This window comes from Pongo abelii, chromosome 12, assembly GCF_028885655.2.
Source record: "Pongo abelii isolate AG06213 chromosome 12, NHGRI_mPonAbe1-v2.0_pri, whole genome shotgun sequence".
Classification (NCBI taxonomy): domain Eukaryota; kingdom Metazoa; phylum Chordata; class Mammalia; order Primates; family Hominidae; genus Pongo; species Pongo abelii.
In genome coordinates, this window is record NC_071997.2 from 107,167,716 (window position 1) to 107,194,075 (window position 26,360).

A 26,360-nucleotide genomic window follows, 5' to 3' on the forward strand; every position below is an offset into this window, starting at 1 on the left:
ATGCCACGTTATACTGGAATTTTAAAGTAGGTATCTTTAATAAGTTTCTTTTTAAATTTTTTATTGAGACAGGGTCTTGCTCTGTCGCCCATGCCAAAGAGCAGTGGCGTGATCTTGGCTCACTGCAACCTCCACCTTCTGGGTTCAGGCAATTCTCCTACCTCAGCCTCCCATGTAGGTGGAACTACAGACGCGTATCACCACACCCTGCTAATTTTTGTATTTTTATTAATACAGTTTGAGGCTGGTCTCAAACTCCTGGTCTCAAGTGATCCGCCTGCATTAGCCTCCCAAAGTGCTGGGATTCCAGGCGTAAGCCACCACGCCTGGTTTCTTTAATAAGTTTCTGTAACTGTATTTAAATATACAATGATAACTTTTGTGTATATTTTTGTTTATATTAATATTTCCTTTTGAAGAGTGTATAAACCTTTTGATAGCACAAACTGTGAACCTAAAGTGGTAAATGAAAAGTGATTTGAATGGGGAAGACGGGTTAATAATTAAGACCTGAGCCCACTGCCCCGTTATCAGGATGCATACTTAACTTATGAGTGTATTCTTAAACATGAAGATTCACTAAGTATTTTCCCCAAATCTCTCCTGTCTGTAAATTCATCCCGCTCACATTTACTATGATCCTTAATCTCAGATTCCTCTACTTTTACCTGAACTTAAAACTCCTTCCACTCTGCTTATATAGTCTGTTTAATCCATTGAGTTACAGACTGACACTTTGATGCATATCCCCTGACCCTTAATAAAGCCTGTTATGTTAAGCACACATACATTTGTCCACCTTAAAGTGCATACAGGTGGAGGGAAGAGAAGATTTGTGGTTTGTTGGGTGGGAGATTATGTGTGGAGATTTCTACGTGGCTGTTGTGAATAAGAAAAATGGTTAAACAGTGGATCTCAGAGATGATATGTTAAGGGACTACACATTACTGGCAATACTTAGATACTTGGTTGAGGGGTTAATGAGTCTTTTTTTTTTTTTTTTTTTTTTTTTTTTGTGACGGAGCCTTGCTCTGTCGCCCAGGCTGGAGTGCAGTGGCACGATCTTGGCTCACTGCAAGCTCCGCATCCTGGGTTCACACCATTCTCCTGCCTCAGCCTCCCGAGTAGCTGGGACTACAGGCCCCTGCCACCACGCCTGGCTAATTTTTTGTATTTTTAGTAGAGACGGGGTTTCACCATGTTAGCCAGGATGGTCTCGATCTCCTGACCTCATGATCCACCTGCCTTGGCCTCCCAAAGTGCTGGGATTACAGGCTGAGCCACTGCGCCCAGCCGAGTCTTTTTTTTTTTTTTAATAAGTAGCCTGATCTAGATTATTCTGTAAATTAACAGATTCTTTCTTCAGAGACCAGCCATTGAGACTAATAATAATCTTAATGAATGGAAAAGAATACAAGTGTTTTAGTGCTGACCCAGGTTAATTGAGAATTATATCTGTTATTCTGTATTCGAATATGAGAATCTCTGAATCTAGGACTAATATTTACAACAGGGTTGAGTCAAAGGATATTTTGAATAAGGATGCAAAGTGTTGTAAAATATTAGTGTTTCTAAAAACATTTTGAAGATTAAGAAAATGTTGTACAAGTGCTAATTATTATAATATATAGAAGTAAAGATATCATAGTACCCATGAAGATCCATTGTGTAATGTTTATGGATGGGTATTAATGAGGTAAGTCTCTTCTCAGGAAGAGCTGGAAGTGTGACCTGGCTCTCTTGCTAGTATGCTGGACTCTGCCACACTTTGCTGTCTGTCTGCATAGATAGCAACAGTTTCTTTTCTGCAGCAAGGAATAGATACAGTTTTGTCTCTTTGAAGGAGGAGAGATTTGGAGCCAGAAAGATTTACACAACTGCAGTGTGATTAATTTTCTGTAATCTTTTATTATGTCCTTTGATTTATCATTGCCAAGAAAATAAAAGCTAAAGTCTTACTCTTGCATTCAAAGCTCTATGTTGGTGGTTCTCAGCTCTGGATGCATATGAAAATAGCACAAGGGACTTTTTCGACATAACAAGAACAGGATGGGGTTTAGGCATCTGAATAGTATCTTTATTCTCATACCTTATTGAGGATTTGTATGGGTTTAGAACTCTAAAAATACACAAGAAATGATCTTGTTGATATCTACGGAAGTACCCTATTGTGAATTCAATTGGGATTTATGAAATAATAAGAAATACACATGTTGGTCTCTGCCCTCAGTCCCTGGCACAGAGCCCCTGAGACCCTTGTAATTTCCTGAGTGATAGGGGTTGTAGGAGAATGTTTTGTTCTAACATTTGATCACTGCCCGGGTTCCTGAGACAGAGCTCCTGATACCCCCTTGTAGATAGGTGGCAGAATCTTTTGTTCTGGTATTTGGACTTTGACCCCAGTTCTTTACACTGAACTCCTAATACCTTTGTAATTTCCTGAGTGATAGGAGCATCTTTTGTCCTAAGGAGGCCACTCTTAGGATATAGACTGTTTGCCAGGGGAGCTAACCATGTGACTGATTAGAGAGTTGGGACTTTAAGCCCCACCCCTTAACCTCCAAGATGGAAGAGGGGCTGAAGGCAGATCACCAGTGGCCAAAGATATAATCAGTCACCCCTAGGTAATGAAGCCTCTATTAAAAACCCAAAAGGACTAGGTTTGGTGAACTTCCAGATAGCTGAGCAGGTAGAAGTTCCTGGAGCGTAGCACATCTCGGGAGGGCATGGAAGCTGTGTGCCCCTTCCCGCAAAACACACCCTGTGCATCTCCTCCATCTGACTGTTCATCTGTATCTTTTATAATATCCTTCATAAATAAGTGGTTAAATATAGGTGTTTTCCTGAGTTCTGTGAGCCAGTCTAGCAGACTAATCAGTCCAAGGAAGGGTCATGGGAACCCCAATTTTATAGTTCGTTGGTCAGAAGTATAGGTGACAGCCTACTACTTGCTACTGATATCTGAAGTGGGGAGCAGTCTTGCAGGAATGAGGCCTCAGCCTGTGGGATCTGATGCTATCTCCAGGTAAATGGTGTCAGACTTGAATCAGATTATAGACATCCAGCTGGTATCTGCTGGAGAATTGCTTGCTTGGTGTGTGGGGAAATAACTCCCTAGGCATCTGGTGTCAGAAGTGAATTGCTGTGTAAGAGAGTAGGAAAAACAGTTTTGTTTTGTTTTGTTTTTCCCCACTTCCATCTCCTTAGAGGATTGCATTGAATCGCAACGGGATTCTGAGCAGTTTAGAGAAAATTGGCATTTAAATTACACTGAACCTTCTGTTTTATGAACATAGTTTATCTCTCTAAATCTTTTTTGATTTCTTTCATTTGTATTTTGTAGTTTTCAGCATACAGATCTTGAACATGCTTTTAAAAATATTGTTGCTGTTGTATTTCCAATAGTCTGCTAGTTTAGAGAAATAAAATTGAATTTTTTATATTGACCTTACATTCTGCAGTGTTATTAAACTCACTTATTATAGTGTTGTTAGTAGTTCTGTAGCTTTCTACACATGATCATATTGCCTGGAATGGACACAGTTTTATTTCTTTACTTCTAATGTGTTTTTTGTTTATTTTTCTTGTCTTATTTCACCAGCTGGGTCCTGCAGTGTGATGTTGACAAGGAGTGGTGGGGGCAGTCCTCTTGATTTGTTCTTGATCTTAGGGGACAAGCACTCAGTCTTTCTTCACTGAGTATGATGGTCACCGTGATTATTTTTAAAGATGCCCATTGTCACATGGAAGAAATTCTCTTTTTTTCCCAAGTTTTCTGAGAGTGTCAGGAATTGATGTTGAATTTTGTCACCTGCATCTATTCAAATGGTCGTATAGCCTTTCTCTCTTTTTGGTCTGTTGAGATAGTGAATTATATTGATTGGTTTTCATATGTCAAAATAGCCTTATATTCTTGGGATAAAGCTCCCTGGGTTGTGATTTTTGTCCTTATGTATTTATTTATTTAGAGACGGAGTCTTGCTCTGTCGCCCAGGCTGGAGTGCAGTGGCGCGATCTCGGCTCACTGCAACCTCCACTTCCTGGGTTCAAGCGATTCTCCTGCCTCAGCCTCCTGAGTAGCTGGGATTACTGGTGAGTGCCACCCCGCCCGGCTAATTTTTGTATTTTTAGTAGAGACAAGGTTTCACCATGTTGGCCAGGATAGTCTCAAACGCCTAACCTCATGATCCGCCCACCTTGGCCTCCCAACGTGTTGGGATTACAGGCGTGAGCCACTGCACCTGGCCTGTCCCTTTTTTTTTTTTTCCTACATTTGATTTCCTCATTTTGTTCGAGATTTTTGTAACCATGTTCATGAGAGATACTGACTTGTTGTCTTTTATTGTAATGTCTTTGTTTTTAGTATCAGAATAATGCTGGCCTTACCCTTATCCTAAACAAATTAATGCAGGAACAGAAAACCAAATACCGACACGTTCTCATTTATAAGTGGGAGCTAAACATAGGGTACTCATGGACATAAACATGGGAACAGTAGACACGGGGGACTGCTAGAGTGGGGACAGAGGGAGGGGGTAAGAGTTGAAAAACTAACTGTTGAGTACTGTGCTCACTAACTGGGTGATAGGATTATTCATACCCCGCACCTCGGCATCACGCAATATACGCATGTAACAAATCTGTACGTGTATCCCCTCAATCTAAAATAAAAATTGGGCTGGGCACAGTGGCTCATGCCTGTAATCCAAGCACTTTGGGAGGCTAGAGCAGGAGGATCACTTGAGTCTAGGAGTTCGAGACCGGCCTGGGCAACACTGTGGGACCCTGTCTCTACAAATAAATAAATAAATGAATAAAATAAAAGTTGAAATTATTAAAAAAAAGAATAATACTGACCTTATAAAAAGAGTTGGGAAGTGTTTCCTCCCTTTTTTTATTACCTGGAAGAGTGAGTAGAAATGCAGTTTTTCTTCTTTAAATGTTTAGAGATCTCCAGTACAGCCCTCAGAATGAGGAGCTTTCTTTTTTGGAAGACTTTAAAATGTAGATTTAATTTGTAATGGATATGGGTCTATTCAGTTTATCTGTTTCTCCTGAGTGAGCTTTGGTGGTTTGTGTTTTTCAAGGAGTAGTCTGTATGTGTCTAGCTCATCCAAGTTGTTGAATTCATGGACATAAAGGTTTTTAAATAATCTTTATTATTTCTGCAATGTCTGTAGAAGCTGTGGTCATATCCCCTCTTTCTTAATATTGGGAATTTGTGTCTTCTTTTTTTCCTTAGTCAGTCTGGCAAGAGATTTCTATTGTTATTGATCCATTCAAAGAAGCAGCTTTTGGTTTTATTGATATTTTTCTCTATTTTTCTGTTTTCAGCATCATTAATTTCTGCTCTTATAGTATTTTTTACCTTTTTCTTGTTTTGAGTTTAATTTTCTGTTCTTTTTCTAGTGTCTTAAGTTGGAGGGTTAGATTATTGACTTGAGAACCTTCTTCTTTTCTAGTATAAGCATTTTGAATACTTAGAAAGTGAAATTACCCACCATTTCATCCCTCTCTCTAGGCTGTCTACTTCCCACCCTGGTGGCAACCAGTCTTGTTATTTTCTCAATATCCTCTCACATATAGTTTATACATATGCAAACAAATATATTATTTTTCTCCCTCTTTTTTAACATAGTTGTTAGATAACCTTCTAACAATTATTTTGTTCTGTACCTTGCTTTTTTCCCCTTAGTCTGCCTTGCATATGATTCTGTCTTTCATATATAATTTCTTATTCTTTTTGTGATAGCAGTCTTACTATTAATGGACATTTTGGTTATTTCCAGTCTTTTGCCATTAGAAACATGCTGCAAAAAATGACTATGAATATGCACATTCAAAAACATCATTTTAGGCTTCTCGAGTGTGTAAATTCCATGTGAAAAGAATGGAACAGTTTTCTACCCCCTTTGTTTCTCCCCTTTTTCTGTGTTTAGATAATGTGCTGTCTCTTTTGATAAAGGGCCTACTTGGTATAGAGAGAAAGAATTACATTAATTCTTCTGCTTGGTCTATCCAAATAACTCCAGAGATATTCAGACTTATTTTCTTAATAATTCCTTTATTAAGTATTAGACCAACAATAATCACTTTATTTTAGTGTATTATTATTTTTCTATTTAGAGATGAGGTCTCACTGTATTGCCCAGGCTGGTCCCAAACCCCTGAACTTAAGTGATCCTCCTGCTTCAGCCTCCTGAGTAGCTGGTACTACAGGCATGTGCCACAGTTCCCAGATATAATCACTTTAGAAGTCGATAGGATCCTAAGGACGGCATTCTTCCTGAAGGCATTTCCAGGGTGCTGTGCTTTTCCCTCTAGATTATTTTCAAACTCCTCAGCATTGCCAGTACCCTTGGCTCTCTGTATCTTCAGGTTCCCATGTGTGGATTCAGACACCCGCGGATATGGAGGGCCAGCTCTAGAGGGGACTTGAATATCCGTGGATTTTGGTATCTGCAGGGGTCCTGGAACCAATCGCCCATGAATACTGAGGGCTGATTGTATATAATCTTTAGAATATTATCAGTTCTTGTGCCACTGGTTTCACTTTTACCCACAAGCAGCTTTTTTTTCTTTCTTTTAGTAAGGAATATCAATGTCAACAAGTATTTATTTGCACCTATAGTATAGGCAGTGACTCATGTTTTGTTTGTCCTGCTTATTGAATAGTTTAAAATATAGAGTTTGAAAATATCCCTTAATAAGAGAATGGATAAAATGTAGTATATTCATACAACAGAATGCTGCATAGCAGGATGAACTAATATATGTAACAATATAATAAATCTTGCAGATATTTTGTTGAGTGAAAGAAGCCAGACACAAAAGAGTGCATACTGTAAGATTCCATTTATATGAAGTTCAATTGCTGCCAAATCTGACCTATGATACTAGAAGTCAGGATAGATGTTACTGGGCCGGGTGCAGTGGCTCACGCCTGCAATCCCAGCACTTTGGGAGGCTGAGGTGGGTGGATCACCTGAAGTCAGGAGTTCTAAACCAGCCTAGCCAATATCATGAAACCGTGTATCTACTAAAAATAAAAAAGTTATCTGGGCATGGTGGTGCGCACCTGTAATCCCAGCTACTCGGGAGGCTAAGGCATGAGAATCACTTGAACCCAAGAGGTGGAAGTTACAGTGAACTGAGATCACACCACTGCACTCCAGCCTGGGCAACAGAGAGAGATTCTGTCTCAAAAAAAAAGGATAGAAGTTACCACCGTGGAAAGTGGGTTTAGGAAAGAGGTGCTTCTGGGTGCTAGTTGTGTTCTGTCTTTTGACCTGAGTGCTGGTTAGTTACCTGGGTATTTATTTTGTGAAAGTTCATTCAGTGAACTTTAAATGTTCATGAGGGAACATTTTGTGAAAGTTAATTCATGAATTATGCACTTTTCTATATGTTCATTATACTTTAATGAAAAGTTAAAAAGGATACCATATAGAATTAACTAAAGGCATAATCGTTGATCATGGTTAGAGCTTAAAATTATATAAAACCAGAGAGATTACTTACTTTTTCCTGGCACATATACTTTCTCTCTCTTTAAAGTGATCATTTAAAAAGTAATCAATTATGAAAGCGATAAATATTACATTACAAAATAAAAGGAAGTGTAGCTAAACTATTTCTTTAAAAATCTTTCAAGCCAGGTGTGGTGGCATGTGCCTGTGGTCCCAGCTACTCAGGAGGCGAAGGTGGGAGGATCGCTTGAGCCCAGGAGGTTGAGGCTGCAGTGTGCTGTGATCACGCCACTGTATTTCAGCCTGTCTCAAAACAAAACAAGACAACAACAAAAAAAATATTTCACCTAAGTCAGACTTCACACTACTTAGACTGAGGACAGTCTTTGGAAACAGTAACTTATGACGTCTACAAAATTTATCTCATTATTTTTTAGATTTCTTTACCTTTTATTATTAATTAAGGTCAATGTCTTTTCATGCACTTACTAGTCATTTGTATTTCTTCCATGTCTATTTTGTGTATGTGAATGCACCTTCCCTTTTTCTCTTGTGCCTTTTTTTCTTTTTTTTTTTTATAAAGTTGATTTGTTTTGGGTCAGTGGTTCTCAATTCTGGCTGTGTTTTGAATCACCTGGGGAACTCCTAAGAATTACCAGTGCCAACACCCCACCCTAGGCCAAATAATTAGGATCTCTAAGGGTTGGGCCTAAGCCTTGGTATTTTTAATTTTTTTTTTTTTTAATGTGTGTGTGTGTGTGTGTGTGTGTGTATACATTCTATTATGGAAATTTTTATGCATAGCAACATACATAACAAGTTGTTTTTTGTTTTTTTTGTTTTTTGAAAGAGTTTCGCTCTTGTTGCCCAGGCTGGAGTGCAGTGGTGCTATCTCAGCTCACTGCAACCTCCGCCTCCTGGGTTCAAGCAATTTTCCTGCCTCAGCCTTCTGAGTAGCTGGGATTACAGGCGTGCGCCACCACACCTGGCTAATTTTGTATTTTTAGTAGAGATGGAGTTTCTTCATGTTGGTCAGGCTGGTCTTGAACTCCTGACCTCAGGTGATCTGCCTGCCTCGGCCTCCCAAAGTGCTGAGATTACAGGCATGAGCCACTGTACCCGGCCCATCAGGCATTCTTAATCCCACTCTAGACTTCAGCGATAGTTTCTTTTGTTGCTTCATCTTTGTGGGCCACTTTACTTCAGGTTAGAAGCTGTATCCATCAGACTTCTTAGTTGTAAGTAATAGATAACCATCTCTGGCTAATTAATTAAAAGGGTGACCCACAGATTCTGTAAGTAGGTTGGGAAAGTAGGCTTGAAAACTACACTGCTAGGAACATAGTGCAAAATCATTGCACAGAACTCTCATGAAGACCCCTCTCTGGCCACAGACCTTGCTGCTTGTGCTCCAAACACCACTGATGCTGGGCTCTGCGTGCTGCCCCAAGAATCATTATCTCTGCTGCCCCAGAACACTGAATGTAGCTGCTCCTACTGCTGCCATCCCCACTAGGTGGATTCTTCTGGAGTTCCTGCTTCTCCAAGTTAATATTTCCTCCCTATGAAATCTAGCATAGTGCATTTTATTGGTGGAGCTCTGTTACATGCCCCTATCCTAGTTTCAAAGAAAGATGAGAAAGCAAATATATGTTTTTTTTTTCCTTCTTTGTACTTTAGTAGTGGAAAGTCTACTTGTCCCATAAGGTAGGGTGTGCTTAAATGTAGACTCAGCTTTCAAGTGCTTGGTGTAAAAAAAGAAAGTCCACTGTAAAAGCTCTTTATCAGTCTTAGAAACCCATTCCTTTTAACCTAATGATCTATCTTATAACCACTAGCTTTTCTTACATAATGCAGTAGATATTTGATGCAGGAATATGCCTTATTTATGGGTGCCATATTGCTTTGTACATGGAGCTGTATCTTTATTTCTGAAGAACAATGTATTTTAAAAACCCCATTCTAATTTTGGCTAGTTGCAGTCATTCCTATTTTGTTTTGTGAATAAACTCAAGGAGATGTTATAGTTAAAAGCTCAACTATAACAAATATTGATATTTCCTGGTGGTGTTTTCACTGATAATTTTCTAGCTTATAGGCTATTTGCCTTTTTTCAGGTGTGATCTTTCTGTATATAAAGACAGTGTGGAAAATGGGAAACACTGTATTAGAACCATTGTGGATATAAATAGGATGATACATGCTTTTTCAAAACAAAGATGGTATAGCTCTCATTATTGCAAAAGTGTTTTACTCTAAGTTACAATGAAACATTGTGAACATAAGCTTTTAAAAATTAACACAAAAAGCACATTCTTGGCTTACCTGTGATAACTTTAACAACCAACTAGTGAAGTTTTTATCTGCTGTGAAACCAGGGCATAGTTGAGTGAATGAAGCCATGGACACTTTGGGTCAGGGGCCTTGGTGATATTGTCTTGGTTCTGCTGGTGGTATACAGCATTACCTTAGGTGATTCATTTATGTTCTTCTACATTTCATCTTTCCAGTTCCTAAAGAAGAATTAATGTTACTATCCCTTCCTCTTCACTTTTCTTACAGTGGTGTATTAGAAGATCTGAGACAGGTGTGACTGAGCTTCTTAGAATAAACACGTGGTAACATAAAGGTTGTTATAGTAAAAACAAAGACGAATGTACTATAAAATCTTCATAGCAAGATGCACCCTGTTGTTTCGTACATAACAAGAAACCATTGTTGTAATATCCTGATGTAAGGTTATGTTTCTGAATTATATTCAAACCAGGTGGCCCCTCAGTTTTGAATACTTAAGAACTGCAGCTGTGGATTTAATGGGTTTAATTAATAGGAAATTCACTTCAGGTTCATCCATTTGACCTCTGCTACATAGCCAATAGAAATTACATAGAATGTTTCTGAAACTTCCAGAAAATTCGGGCTAGCTTTAGCATTCTTCACCTAGCATAGGTGAAGTCTTAATTCTACCAATGAAAAAAAAAAAAAAATCCAGGGTTTCTAAATGTGGTAAAATTGTAACAGACGAGGTCAGAAATCAACATACTGGTTGCTCAGTATTTAGTGATACATTTGACTCCTTTTGTGGTTTCAGATAGCAATTATTTTTAATATAATTTATTTTGCAGTGAGGGCCGAGGCAAGTTGACGGTATTTTCAGTTAAAGCTATGTTAGCAACCATGTGTGGTGGAAAAATGCTGGACAAATTGAGATGTAAGTATTTTCATATTATTTGAAAAATGCTATTTTCAAATTAGGACTTTTAAATGAATATTGTCAGAATTTTGAATGATGTTATATTGAGCTTTTAAAAAAATTACCGTATCACTCACTCTGCAGCAGCTGGCTCACAGTAGGTGAGTTATGCCACCTACTGTTCAGATGGAAAAGTTGGTTAATTTATTGTTGGTGCTTTTTAGTGAGAAAACTGAAAAGACTCAGAATCATAATGCTGACATTTAAAAACTTATTTTAGAAATGTTTTCCACATTATTAAAATTATGCTTGAAAATGATTACATTGAGAACTTTTAGTTAAAGTAAATTTGATTACTTTTACCAAGTTTGGTCTGGTTTAGCTCTTAATAACTCCATTCTTCATCAGGTGATGTTTGCTGTGATTATATTATTCCTTACTACTCTAGAGTCAGCCGCAGTTATTTAGAAGCTGATGACCTGTTTTTTAAAAAAATTCCTGTTATCTTTGCTAATTTTTTTTTAACCATTAGTCATTTTGGCATTTTACCATTCATTAGATACTATAAGAAGGTGATTAGATGAAATCAAGAGATGAAATTCACAACTGTTTAATTTTGCTGCTTATGGTTTTTATATATTCAGTTATTAGTTACTAACTCCCTAAGATATGCCAAGAATTGTGCTAGGTGCTTTACATGTATTTTCTCATGGAATCCTTAAAATTCCTTTGAGCAGCAGGTGCTATTTTCTTCATTTTATCAATGAGTTAACCAAGGGGGCAAAGCTGGAGTTTTAACTCAGACATCAGAGCCCTGTTCTGAGCTATGTGATCGTGCTCCCCTGTGCTAGTGCTGTAGCAGGAGACACACGTGTAATTTCAGTACAGTGTTCAGAGTGCCATAAAGCAGTAGCCACAGAGTAGGAAACTGGATGTCAGCTTTCAGGGGAAGTCTTAATGAGGTAGTGTGGTAGTGTGGTACCCTGTGAGCCCGGATTTGGATGACTGCGTCCTTGCGATGTTCCTCCGTGCCCTACTTTTTTTTTTTTTTTTTTAGTTGAAAGGTACAGAGGCTTGATCAGATTCAAGTATTAATACAAGTTTTTCGGCAAGATTACTTCATAGGTGTATTTGTTTTTTGTGCTTTTTCTTACTTTACCATGACACTGAAAGTTGGAAAGCTAGATGGCCCATTAGATACAGATTTAGATATTCCAAAGAAAGATCTTAATGTATTTGGTCAACTGTTACCCAGTTTATCTTCATTTCAAAATTAGCTGCAATGTAGAACATGTTTTTGGTAATAAAAATTATGGTTTTATTTAAATATTCTTCTGAGGTTTTTCACATGGTATATCCCAAAATATTCTTTGGGCTGACATTCCTTTTATATTTTTGTAAAATATAAAAATGATGTTTTTCTGAGGAAGATAATATAATATGTATGAAAGTATATTTCATTCAAACACAAAGAAAATTTGTAATCTTGTCTAATTTTTAATGATGCTGATACCAGATAAAGAATATATATACCATCTTTATTAATATTGGGGAGACAGGTTGAAAAATACAGTAGTAGAAAAATACATTAGCAGAAAATTAACTGTATTCTAGATGACTCTGGAATCTTCAAGTTTCTTTAAAGTCTACTATACTTACATAGAGCCAGCTCACCTGGCACATGGTAAATACTTAAAATTTTGTCAAATGTAAATTGTTGATTGAATACTAAAATTACTCCAGTTCTGTGTTATAACTGTTAGTGAAAAGGCGCAAATTCTAGTTCTCGGTTTGGAAGGGATCCAGGTGATAGCAGTTTTTTTGATGTGGCTTCTGAACTTTTTGGAGGAACACAAAGTGACCAAGATTGAAGTGGTGCAAAAGCCCACGGGCCAAGCCAAAGGTGACAATGTCAGCATGCTCAGGACCCCAAGTCATTGCAATAGTGTTTGGATGGCTGTGATACAGACTGTGCTGAGTTACCAATCACTGTGTTTATCTGATTCAAGTAGATTTCAAGTGTGGTTTATCTTTTCCTTTCTAAAAATTATAGTTTCTCTGCCATTTGTAGGTCTGTTTCATTATTTTTGTTGTACTGTAATTATCTTGGCTTGGGCTTGAGATGTTCAACGTAAGTAAAATACTTGGGTAGGGAAGCCTGTCTCTACTTTTTAATCTTCCAAGGTGGAAAACACTTTAAAATGTGGCCTGCCCCTTCCTTTTTAAACAGAACTTGGCTGGGTGCAGTGGCTCATTCCTGTAATCCCAGCACTTTGGGAGGTTGGGGCGGATCACCTGAGGTCAGGAGTTTGAGACCAGCCTGGCCAACATGGTGAAACCTTGTCTCTACTAAAAATACAAAAATAAGCCGGGCATGATGGCACATGCCTGTAATCCCAGCTACTCGGGAGGCTGAGGCAGGAGAATTGCTCGAGCCCAGGAGATGGAGGTTGTAGTGAGCCAAGATCATGCCACTGCACTCTAGCCTGGCTGACGGAGGGAGACTCTGTCTCAAAATAAATAAATAAATAAATAAATAAAAATAAAGGTAATTTAAAAAGTTACTTTGGCATGGCGGTACATACCTGAGGTCCCAGCTCCTTGGGAGGCTGAGCCAGGAGGATCACTTGAGCCTAGAAGTTCGTGGCTGCAGTGAGCTATGGTCATGCCACTGCACTGCAGCCTGGGTGATGGAGTGAGACTCTGTCTCAAGAAAGAAAGAAAGAGAGAGAGAGACAGAAAGAAGGGGGAGAGAGAAAAGAAAAGAAAGAAACCAGAACTCACTGATTATACTTTTAACATTTTCATCTCTTAAGGATGCCATTTTCTGATGCATTTAGGATTTAGGGCTAATTGTAAAGCTTGGTTTGTCTATTCCTCCTCCTCCTCCTATTTTGAGGCTATTGTGCTTTTTCAGTTCTTGAGTTTTTTGTTGGTGGTGGTGGTGGTGGTGGCGGTAGTGGTTTGTGTATGTCCTTTATCACTGGCAAATATGGTGGTATGTATTTTCGGTGCTCCACCTTCTGGAAATCTCTCCTTGCTTCTGACTTACTACTTTTAATATGCTACGGACAGAGAAGTCATAACCAAACCTCTTAGCATTCTATTTAAAATAAGGATTTAAAGTGATTGTTATGAGAGAAGCACTTGAGCTTGTGTAGTATGATTGTTAGCTTTGGCTATTTTCAGAACCTTTCCCTCCTTGTTTTCTAGTTCTCAGCAATGTCCTACTTAGTTGAGGTGGCTGGATAATTGTGCAGCCGAAAGGGAGAAATAACACTGTATTGTAACAGCAAATGATCTTTGATTGCTTATTCACTTTCTCATACCTAATTATTCCATTGTTTTGGTTCTTCTTGTTTGCTCGAACCTCCTACTGACTGGACTTTCTGTTGTTACCTCTATTAATGCTCCTGTTATATTAAGTTTTCTCATTTATGGAATGTTCTGGCATTTCTACTTTTTTTTTTCCGCTTTGATCTTCCTGCTTTTTACTTTCTTAGAATTTTCCCTATGATTTTCTCCTCTCTACCTTTTTTATTTGACATGGGGTTTTTGGTTTTAGTATCAAGATAGCATTTGAATGACTGAACAAGTATTTGTACTTTTAGTTTAAAACGTTTCGTAGGTTTTTCAGATTTGTCTTAAGAGAGTTTCTGTCTCTAGGTAGCATTCATTTACAGAGATGGTTCACTGTTGTGGCCATTAGAGACTATGTCCTAGATTCAGAGGTAACTTTTATCAGGATTCTAAATACCAATGATTTATAATCGGAATATGGACTTTAATTGAAAGCACAATCAAAATTCAGTAATGTCAGAAACCCAAAATATAACTCAAGGAAACAAAATTTGTAGACTGTAAAGCCCATTATGTATTAAAACATGCTTAATTATCAATTAATTTGACTGTGCAATTTATTTACTTTAATTCTGTTATTTGTTTTCGAAGAAATTTAGTCTGCTTATTCAAATTGCCTCTGGTTGCACTAAAAGGAGCAAAAGATTCATAAATTTATTTTAAAATTCATTAAAAAGCTGGTGCTACTGTTTTGAAGGGCAGTTTAACAGTATGTATCAGGAAGGCTTTAAAAAGATTCATATTCATTCACTCAGTCTACTTCTTGAGTTTATCCTAAGGAATTAATCAGAAGTGTACCCCAAGTTTTTTGTATATTGCAACACTTATATGAAAACTTGAAACATCTTTAGTGTCCAAAAGTGAGAACTCAGTTAAGTTTTGGGACACCCACATGATTGAATATAATGCCTTTAGAAATAGGTTTTAGATCAAAATGCATAAGTGTAATGTAGTTTTAAACAAAAATTTGCTATGCACATAGAAAATAAGAAATATACCAAAATAGTAACAGGGGTTTTTCTCTGGGTTCTAACACAATGGTTTTATAATAATAATTTATATTATTTATCTTTTTGCATGTTTTTGATAGACCACACTATCAACAGTCAGAGAAAAGATGACCTGAGATTCTGTTTTGGTCAGAATTGACTATTCCTACTGATGTTTCAACTGTTTGCTTCCTTCATGTTTCATTAGCAGACTGTAGAAGGCCCTCCCTTTGAAGTTACAGTTAAACAGTTTCACCTGTTCAGATTTTAGACTCCTCTGCTGTAGTTTTTTAACCACCCATGGCTGCATAATTATCCTCACTGGTTTCTGTTAACCATCCCTTCTCCTCAGTAGATGGAAGTGACTGTTTAATCTGAATGAGTGATGGCTAGATTTACATTTTTCAAATAACCAAAATGTTTTAGAAATGGAAGGAAGTAAGAGATAAGCCTTAAATGTGTATTTTATGAATAAGGGGAAAAAAAGAAGAAAAAGGAAAACAAAAACCAAGGAGGTCTGGAGCCTTGTCTCAGGTAGTTCCTGGCTGAGTCAACACCAGAAGCCCAAGGCATGCAGACTCCCACCCTCCAGCCTCATTGCAGCTTAATGATGTGGCATGTTAATGAGTTTCTTTTTTGTTTGTTTTTGAGATGGAGTCTTGCTCTGTTGCCCAGGCTGGAGTGCAGTGGTGTGATCTTGGCTCACTGCAGCTTCCACCTCCCGGGTTCAAGTGATTCTTCTGCCTCAGCTTCCCAAGTAGCTGGGACTACAGGCGTGTGCCACGATGCCCGACTAATTTTTGTATTTTTAGTAGAGACTGGGTTTCCCCATGTTGGACAGGCTGGTCTTGAACTCCTGACCTCAGGTGATCCGCCTGCCTTGGCCTCCCAAAGTGTTGGAATTACAGGCATGAGCTACCGCACCCGGCCAGTGGCATATTAATGAGGTTCGAACTACAGTATGCACTCGGGCCTAGTTGTGTTTAGGTATTTATCAACATACAGATGTGTGTGCATGGTTTTGTGGGTTAGGTTGCTGAGCTGGTAGAAAGATGACAGGCGATGAGAGTCATTTGCCAGGGAAAGCAAACATGTAAAAGAGAATGGCTTTCTGTTTATAGACTCATTTCTTCAGTCTAAACAGCCCTATCATCTGCAAAAAAAAAAAAAAATAGGTGGCTAGTCGTGTGGGGTTGAAAGGGGAGTTGAAATAGATGGATAGATCCAGCCAGTAAAACCAGGGTCATTATCACCAGGAAAAAATCAAAACATACGTGATGATGGTGGCTCAGTAGCATTTTTTTTGCTTATTACACAAAAGATATTATAGAATATTTTAAAAATTGCATACCCATGTACGTTTAAGGGCTTGATTGTGGGTTTTTCACAAGGGAGAAAGCTTCCTTTTTAGCTGGAAATAACTGTTAGGGAATTAGCATACTTTCAGAGGTGTAAAAATAGAGAATTACTCGAGAAATTAACTGGGGATGTGGGAAGTAATTTAGTCCCTTAATACCAGGAGGGTTTAGGGCTTTATTTAATTAGAGTACTAGTTTAATTTTTTAAATATTTTCATTAAATTTTATTATTTTATTCACTTCTTTGATAAGATCTGTTTATATGTACATAGGTAAATAACAGTAACTTAGGTTGATTGTTAAACTTCATTTAAGATTTAAGAATTAGCAATCATTTTTAAATTGTTTTTCTTACAGATAAAAGCCTATTCATTAAAAAATTGTTTTAAACCAATAACTCAAGAAGTAATGAATTACTTCACTGTGCCTTCAGTTTTGGGGTCTAGCAGTATGTCTCATTAAAACAAATAGACATGTTTCCACTTCTCTTATTGTAATATAGGCCTGTTATAGTTTCTTATGAATAACAAATTTTTTATTACTTTGAATCTATTCATATGACATAGTAACTAAGTATAACTGAAATAATACTTTTTTGTGGGAGTGGTTAGTCATTTTACTATCCAGTCACTCCTTTTTATTACTCTGAATGGGTTAGGTATAGATTCGTTGGTGTGGGTGTATACATACACATTTTTGTGATTGTGAAGCTATGCATATATATATATTCATGTACTTGAAAGCTAAAGTCACTGGTCCTGAATATTTCTGCCACTAGTGGCCACAGGTTAATTACTCATTAGTTAATTAGTTATGAATACACAGACTGGTGATAGAAAACTTGACTGACAGTGGCTTAAGCAGATTGGGATTTATTTTTCTCATGTAAAAATAAGTCCAAACGCTGATAAGTTCAAAGTTGGTACCCTGACTTATGGCTGTCATCACAGACTTCACTTCTTCCCGTCTTTCTTCTGCCATATGGCCTTCATCCTTAGGATCGAAAGATGTTTGCCGTATCCCAGGCCTCTGTACTTACTCCAGGCAGAAGGAAGAAAGAGGTGCCTCTATTAGGAAAGCAAAGGGTTTTCCAGAAATCTACTCCAGCACTGCAATGTGCAAAGGAGGGTGAGAAGTCATTTGTTAAGTGGCACATAGTCATTCCCAGCAGTCGGGCTCAGCTAGTGAGCGAGAAGGGGAAGAAGGTATTGAGGCACCTGGCAGTATCTGCCACCTCCCATGTTGACCCTTTGTTTTCATTCAGATTCAGTGAATGATTATTTTCCTCCTTGTAAGACTAGCAGCCAGCTATTTATTTATTTTTGAGATAGGGTCTTGCTCTGTTACCCAGGCTGGAGTGTAGTGGTATGATCAGAGCTCACTGCAGCCTCCAACTTCTGCACTCAAGCGGTCCTCCCCCTTCAGTCTCCCGAGTAGTTGGGAGTACAGGCACCTGCCACCATGCCTAGCTAATTTTTTTATTTTTTGTAGAGACAACGTCCTGTTATCTTGCCCAGGCTGGCCTTGAACTCCTGGGCTCAAGCAATTCTCCTCTGCCTGGGCCTCCCAAAGTTCTGGGATTACAGGTGTGAGCCACCACGCCTGACCAGCAGCCAGCTATTTAAAGGTTAAATCATTTATGTTCTTCCCTCCTTTGAAGAGCATCATTTATTCATATCATTGGTAACATTTTCAAAGTTCTCTATCTGCAGTCTAGAACTGTGGTCAAATATTGTTTCTAACTGTCTGCAGGGTAGTTCCACTTAAAAATTTGCTAGTTTGGGCCAGACACTGTGGCTCACACTTGTAATCCCAGCACTTTGGGAGGCCGAGGCGGGCGGATCACGAGGTCAGGAGATTGCGACCATCCTGGCTAACACGGTGAAACCCCGTCTCTACTAAAAATACAAAAAATTAGCTGGGCGTGGTGGCAGGTGCCTGTAGTCCCAGCTACTCAGGAGGCTGAGGCAGGAGAATGGCGTGAACCCAGGAGGTGGAGCTTGCAGTGAGCCAAGATCACACCACTGCACTCCAGCCTGGGCAACAGAGCGAGACCCTGTCTCAAAAAAAAAAAATTGCTAGTTAGTTCAAACAGTTATGTTCAAAGCTAAGTGTAATATCTTCGATTTGCTTATGTCAATCAGGATTTGTCAGCATTTCCCCAAACTAGAAACTTAAAATAATCCTAACTTTTAAACTTCCTTTATTCTGTAATCTAGTTTGCCATCAACTGCAGTTCCTTGCATTGAAATGACTTGGACTTGGCCTCGCCTGTCCCCGCACACACTGTCACTGCTGTAATCCAGGCTCCCCCCACCTCCTTTGTGCATTGTTTACAAGGTTTCCTAGCTGGTGTCTCCAATTCCATTCTTTTTGTTTTATTCATTGTGTGCCGGTCATTAACAGTCTAATCGCCTTGAAACCTAGCTTTCTAAAAATTTGATCTCTACTTAAAAGTTTTTAAGCTAAATCCAGATTACTTCCCTCTTTCATCGTTTTCTTTTATAACAGAAATACTGTTCCTATTCAGTCTTTATATTTCTTTTTTTCTCGCTGTAAATTGGCTGTCACAGAATTTTTTCTTCAATGCCTTATTTCCTGCTTATCACCAGTAAGAGATAGACGCTGCACGCTCCTGTCATAGAGACTTTTATCCTCCTCTTCTTTAGTGCCCCCCAGTCCCTATCCTCAACCTGTTTTGACCCCATCATTCCAGATCCTCTCTTTCAAGGCCTAGCTTCCAAATGTCTTTTTTTAGAACTTGACAATTCCTGCTTATGTGTTTTTGTATCTATTCTAAATTGTATTTTGAAGGAGTGTGGTGTAATGGTATTTATTTTGGAGTCAGATAGGTGTAGTTTTAAACTTGATTTGGCCTCTTAACTTTTTGACCTTAAGCAAGTTAACCTTTCTAAGCTGTAATAGTAGAGTAATGCTTAGTATTAGAGTTTGTTGCATGAGAGCAAAAACCCGGAATAATAGTATCGTAAACAAAGTTGAAGTTTAATTTTCTCTCACATAAAAGAAGTCCAGAGTTGGGTAGTCCAGGGCCAGTATGGTAACTTCATGTTCATCTGGGATTCACACTTTATCTTTTTTTTTTCTCTACCATTCTAGAGTGATTTCTATATCAAGATTGAGATTACCACATGGTCCAAGATGGCAGCTGGAGCTCCAGCTATCGTAGCTGCACTCCAGATAGAAGAAGGAGGAAGGGAATAAGGAAAAAGTGGCCTGCTTTTTTGGCTCAGTTAGGTTTGTTTACCTAGCCTTCTGGAAGTCCCCTACAACCCTTTGCTTACAAGCTCATTTTAGCTAGAACTTAGTCACATGACCACTACTTGCTGGGAACTTGCAACTTGTTAGTTGGTACATTCCTGCATGAAATAAAATTAGTGTTCTGTTACTAAGGAAGAAGAGGATAATGTGGCTACTGGCAGACTCAGCATAGTTAACTGAAGTGGTGCCTAGCACATGGTGGGGCTTAACATGTATCTTTTTGCCTCTGTTTTTTCTGTTGTCAGCTCAAATTCTTCTTTGTTTCATGTGTATCTTATTTTTCCAGGTACATTGAAAGTTTCTTGGGGGATAAGGACCATTTGTCGTATGTCTTTGTTGTGCTTCTAAACACCTAACAGAGTGCTTGCATTTGGACCACATAATAGAAACTTAATATGTATTTGTTAATTAATTTATTTTACTTTCTACTAGGGCCATCTTTTAGTCTCTTGCTGGATTTTTTCCCCCCATATGGGTATTTAATATTTTTCCATCAACTGTAAACTAGCAGCTATCATGAGAGGACACACTGAAGATTTACGTTCCTTTGGTAATTTCATCTTTTCTAATGCCTTAAAAATTACTCTGTGGATCAATAACCTAACATTTTATCTTTCTTTAATTAGTGTATTTAAAATTTTTTTTTCTCCTGATGCTTCAGTATAAATTCCCCAAAATTAAACCCAAAAAGTAATGCATATATGTATATTACATATGTCTGTTAAATAGGTATAGATCTCTACTATACCTCTTCACTGTGAATATATAGAATATGAATTTTCTTTTTTTTTTTTTTTGAGACAAGGTCTCACTCTGTCACCCAGGCTGGAGTGCAGTGTTGTGATCACGGCATCACGGCTCACTGTAGTTTTGACCTCCTGGGCTCAAGCAATCCTCCCACCCCAGCCTCCCAAGTAGCTGGGACTACAGGTGCACACCACTATGCCTGGCTAATTTTTAAATTTCTTTTGTAGGGATGAGGTCTCAGTATGTTGCCCAGGCTGGATGAATCTTCAAAATGCTATGTTTGAAAATTCCTCAGGAAATGATTTTTCTGTACATATTTGACTTACTAATGTTTGTAAGGAAGTTCAACAGATTGAAAAACTGCCTAGGTCACATTTCTTCGTCAAATGCTTTTGACTTCTGGTTTTCTTTTACTCCCCAACTGTGGATGAGAAGAGAGGAATGATTGGAGACGGGAACTCCCTGCAAGCAGATAAAGTTGTAGTAGTATTACTGGAAGCTTCTTTCTCATCTGCTTGACCTAACTTAATATAAAAATAGGGTCTTACAGTATCAAAGTGTCTTGGAATAGAAAAGTTTAGATGAGTTACTTTGATTCTGCTTTGGAACTCATTAGATAAATATTTTAAATATGCTCTATGGCTCCTTCAGATGTGTTCTTTCACAGGCATGCATTACATCATCAGTATAGAATATACAAGTATAATACAATTTCTTTCATACCCTATCACCAAGATGCTAATGTATTTATATACTCAATCATGCATATGTCTTATATAAACACATGTGGAGATACTAAGAGATAAAGATATACTGCTGCATATTCTTCTTGGAACAAAGTGAGGTATAAATAAATAAAAGTTATATATCATCTAGTTTTAAACACTCAAAAACAGTAGGATAGTCATACATGAATGGTTATTTGATGTTTAGGTAGAATATTAAGTGAGTGGAAGAGAGGGGCCTCATCTGCAGGGTAGCCACACAGTGTTAATAAGGATGAGAATAGTTTTAGTATTAACTAAAAGTCACAAAAATTTTATGATACTTTTTTAATGATACTTTTTGTTTGGTATACAAATGACATAGAGCCATTTATAAAAAGCTGATATTTCCTTATAGCTTGACTTTATTTGGTTTTGTTCTCATAGATGTTTTCTCCCAGATGTCAGATTCCAATGGCTTAATGATATTTAGCAAGTTTGACCAGTTTCTGAAGGAAGTTCTGAAGCTCCCAACAGCTGTCTTTGAAGGGCCATCTTTTGGTTACACAGAGCACTCAGTCCGCACCTGTTTTCCACAGCAGGTAAGGACAGTTTTATAGAATCTAGGGCTAGAAGAGCGCTCTTCCCTCCCTTCACCTTCTAACAGATTTTGCCAGATTGCTTCCAGTCTAGTAAGGTCTTGAGTAGGGGAGGAGAAAAGCTTTAAAGGTGGTGGTGGGGAGTGGATGAATAAAAACGGGGGGTAAAAATTCACCTGAAAACGCTTATGGGGGAACTGAGGGTGGGGGGTGGTGTCTTCGGAAAAAAATGAAATATTTTAAAGAAAAATGTTTAAGAACAAGTGTGTACATTTCTGCTACAGGACATATGTTACTTTTTCACATGAGTTCTTGAAACCATGAGATGAGGGAATTTTGATATAAAACTCTGTAACAATACTGCATTGTTTCCTGAGTGCTGGAGACAGGGAATGCTGTATAGCTCTCACTCACCAGTATAAAATCCCTCAAGGGTACACTACCATTTTCATATTAGAAAAAGATGGATTTGATTTCCTTCTGGTGGTCTTGACAGAGAGGCTGGAATGAGTGTGTTTCTGAGATCTTAACCATGCTTCAGAGAACTGTCTACACCTAACAAATGGTTGCTACAGCCAGTGTCCATGCCTCAGCCAGAGGATAGACACTGGCTGCAGCGTCCGTTTGTTAATGTAGAGATTAGATAAAAGAAGCTTAATGTTAAACTTACCTAGAAAGTTCTGTAAAGGAATTTAAAAACGCTTTGCTAAAACTAATAGGTAAAAAATTAATGGAAACAGGATATTGACATATTCTAAAAGTATCTCCCCATAAGATATTTATTAATTACAAAAAGAACATAGTAACTTTACAGTGGAGAAACTGATCAGATATCACTTTACCAAGTGGTCAAAATCCCTATCACCACTAAAGGGATAAACTGATATCGCCTGCCTCCTGATAGGACGCATTGAGAAGTACTCAATATCACTTCTATGGTAACTCCTGCCAAGAAAGCATAACCTGAATCTCATCCCAAGGAAACATCAGACAAACACCAACGAAGGAATTTCTACAACCTAACTGACCTTTACGCTTTAAAAGTGTCAGTAATATGAAAGATTAAAAAAGATGAAATGTTCTAGGTTAAAAGAGTTTAAAGAGACATGAAAAGCTGAATGAACTCACAAGCCAGGATTTTCTATTGCTATAACGGACGTTATTGGGACAATTGGAAAAATCTGAATAAAGTTTATAGACTGGATCATAGTATTATGTCAATGAATGTTAACTTCCTGATTTTGGTATTTGTACGTAATTATTTAAGAGCATGTCCTGTTTTGTAAAAAATTTGAACTATTTAAGGATAAAGGAGCATCTTTCTGCAGTGTTAACATTTGAGGAATCTTGGTTAAGGGAAAATGGGAATTTTTTGGTAATCTTAGAACCTTTTTGTAAGTCTGAAAATTATTTAAAGATAAAAAGCTGAACTATAAAAGGAACACATCTAAAGGTTTGAGAACTGAAAGGATGTTGTAAGCTAGATCCTCGTGACCTGTGGTACTCTGATTCAAAAAAGAATGAAAAATGCATACACACATGGCCCCTCCCCACATACATACTTTTTTACATTTAAAGTTAAGAATTCATGGTTATTTGAATTCAGACTTTCAAATAGTATTTAGTTTGTTTAGAGGTTATTCACCTTTTTAGCACTGAAGGTGGCACCCTTGATAATGGAGAATTATTTTTAGTAACATCTGAGGAGATATTCTTCCCAAATTTGTGCACACTTTGCCTGATTGGTTTTGTGCAGATTTGCGTCTATGCACTATTTATTTTTTCTTTCAGCATAAATGGCAATCAGCATCAGCTTTTAGCATATTAAAAATATTTCCATGCTTCAATTTATTCTAATGAAACATAGTTCACATTTTCCCCCTCGAATATGCATTTTCAAATGATGTGAGGTTGTCTGAACATAATCCTGGTACAAGAGTATCCTTCAGGTGTTAACGTGCCCTTCGGGGACGTAAGTGAAGATGAGTATGATGAAGTCACAGCTCTCCTGCATTTTTTATCTGGAGCCCGTCTCACTGCTGCTCCTGCTGCTGCCTTGGAGGTATCGTCACCTTCCGTGGTGGCCTACACAATACTCTGGAGTAATCTTGTGTGTGGTGTACACATGGCTTTTCACACAAGATGCTTCCTGGAGGTAAGGCTAAAAATGGATCAAGTTCTGGAATGGGACTCTTAAGCAAAATGGTATTGGAACAGGGAAGGGAATTTATACAAAGAACTATCAGTGATGAACATTGAGAAATGGATGACAGTTATGTGGGGTATAAACCTGATCTTTAATTTAATTGCAATGTGAGTATTCCAATGAGAATCTGGTGTTGGAATAACAGTTTAAAATGTTGAAGAAATTTTAAAAAGTGCAGTTGTTAATTCTAAGAATGCTATCTAGGATTCTGCAAATTAACCTTATGACATACATAATTGTGAGGCCTTTGAACTCACAACCTGATCATTACTTTTTACCTGCTTCATTCATATTCCTGTAAAAAAAATCAATCTGCATTTTTGTATATGTCGAATTTGGAAAAGAGAAGTTTATCTCAGTCCATGAAAATGTTAAAAAAAAAAAAACCCTCAGGGGAAATAGAAATCACTCATAGAATATACTGATATATTGACCAAGAAGTGAGACAGCTTGGACAAAGTTTCATGCTGCAAGAGTTAAATTCAATGAGTTTTGCATTTCTTTTTGAAAATGGGCTTCTCTTATACAGTTTGTTTTGCTTCAGTATGTGTTTCCTTAATGAGAATCAGCTCTTACGTCATCAGATAGAAAACAATGTTGATGCAAATTAGAAATTGCATTGTTTTTCCATATGCACTTTTCCCCAGCATTTTGGTGTTCTGGGCTGAACAAAAAAGCGATCACAATTAAAGAGAAAGTATGACTATTTTAAGAAAGAAGCTGAAAATCCTGCAGTACCTTCCTTTAGGGAGAGAAGTGACTGGTTTCAAGGACCCATGAGCTGCTTCGCTTTCTGCAGTGCTGTGATGAAGCTGCAGCTGAGTGAAGAGGCTGTGAAGACGTTTTGCCTCCTGTGCTCACATGATCGATGGACAGAATTAAGCTTTCCCCTGGATCCGATATCTAGTTTTGATGCAACCGATCTATTTTGGAAGTTGTATGCTCGTCTCATGAAGAAGGAAATCAGTGGCTCAGGATTGAAGGCTGAAAGACACCATCTGACAGTTATTCCAGTGCACGGGCCTGGGGGAATTTAGTTTGGCTGATTATTTTGTTTGTCCTCTATTTACAAAGCCATGTAGATTTTTAGTGGTTGTTCCAACTCTGTTTTCCTCATATACCTTTTGATTTTTAAGTCCACAGTGTTGTACTCTATATACCTTTCCATTATAGGATTTTGATGTAAAGAAATTTCAGCTTCTTTCTTAATGTAACACATTACAGCAGAAATGCTTTTTTTAATGATATGAAGAGAATTACACATTGGTTTATTTTAATATAGTTTTAATTCTTTTTTAAAACACATTTTTTTTTTTTTTTGCCTGGGAAACTAACCCAAAATAAGGTCTGTGGATTATGTAGTTTAGTGGTTTTTAAAACACAAGAGAAATTAGATACATTTATAAGCTAATTCAGCAGAACCCATGTATTAGGATAGCTAAAATTAAATACTGACTTCGAGTATTGGTAAAGATATTTGGAGCATCCAGTACTCTCAACAAACTGCAAGAAGCCCTGGTGGTTTCTTAATAAAACTAATCTGACAGCTCCGCATGACCTAGCAATTAAATTAAAACCTAATCCTAGGTTTTAAGACTTTTCAGGAGTGCTGTTATCAACTATATTCATACTAGCCCCAAACCAGAAGCATCCTGGATGTCCCTTATTAAAAAAAATTGGGGAAAAGTTAATTTAAGAGATAGTATGTCTGGAGTTTGCCCCAAAATAATGAAGGTTGGAGGGAAAGTAAAAGCAAAAATGAAACCAAATTAGTCATATGTTAAGAACTGTTGAAGCTGGGTAGGCATTTTTTTTTTTTTTTGAGACGGAGTCTCACTCTGTCACCCAGGCTGGAGTACATTGGCTCAATCTCGGCTCACTGCAACCTCTGCCTCCCAAGTTCAAGCGATTCTCCTGCCTCAGCCTCCCAAGTAGCTGGGATTACAGGTGTCTGCCACCATGCCTGGCTAATTTTTGTATTTTTAGTAGAGATGGGGTTTCACCATGTTGGCCAGGCTGATTTTGACGTCCTGATCTCAGGTGATCCTCCTGCCTCAGCCACCCAAAGTGCTGGGATTATAGGTGTGAGCCAGTGCACCTGGCCAGGATGGTCATATTATACTATTCTCTCTACTTTGATATATTTTAAAGAATTTTAATAATAGAAAAATTGTCATTGCAAATTTGTGATTGTGATTATTGTCTGAACATAGTACAGTATTGTTATAGCACCCCAAGACTAATACTTTGGTGAGTAGCCCGGATATATTAACATTCTTCAGGGTTTACAAACTAACTGACTTTCGACGCTTAAAAGTTGTTTAAAATAAGCAGTAAATGTATTTAAAGTTCTCCCCAAAATTTCCAGACTTTTGAGTTTTGGAAAGTGCAATATTTCTCCTTAGAAAGGAGACACTATTTGTTATTTATTAGGTCTTCATATTAATGGCATCTGC

At 37.8% G+C, this 26,360-nt stretch overlaps 1 protein-coding gene across 32 annotated transcripts in view; it reads left to right on the top strand.

Moving 5' to 3' along the window:
- Positions 1-26,360, top strand: part of DTNB (dystrobrevin beta) — a 298,344-nt gene that overhangs the window by 57,026 nt on the left and 214,958 nt on the right. For 31 of the 32 annotated variants that reach the window (XR_010136317.1, XR_010136318.1, XR_008522471.1 and 28 more), the window contains exons 5-6: positions 10,595-10,680; positions 21,547-21,701. Coding sequence is in view for 27 of the 32 variants with exons in the window: in XM_024242395.2 (XP_024098163.1) it covers positions 10,595-10,680; positions 21,547-21,701 (241 nt within the window). In the remaining 5 variants the exon portion in view is untranslated. Of the gene's footprint in view, positions 1-10,594; positions 10,681-20,058; positions 20,199-21,546; positions 21,702-26,360 lie in introns of those variants that run through there. The other variant, XM_054548280.2, reaches the window with a different exon arrangement.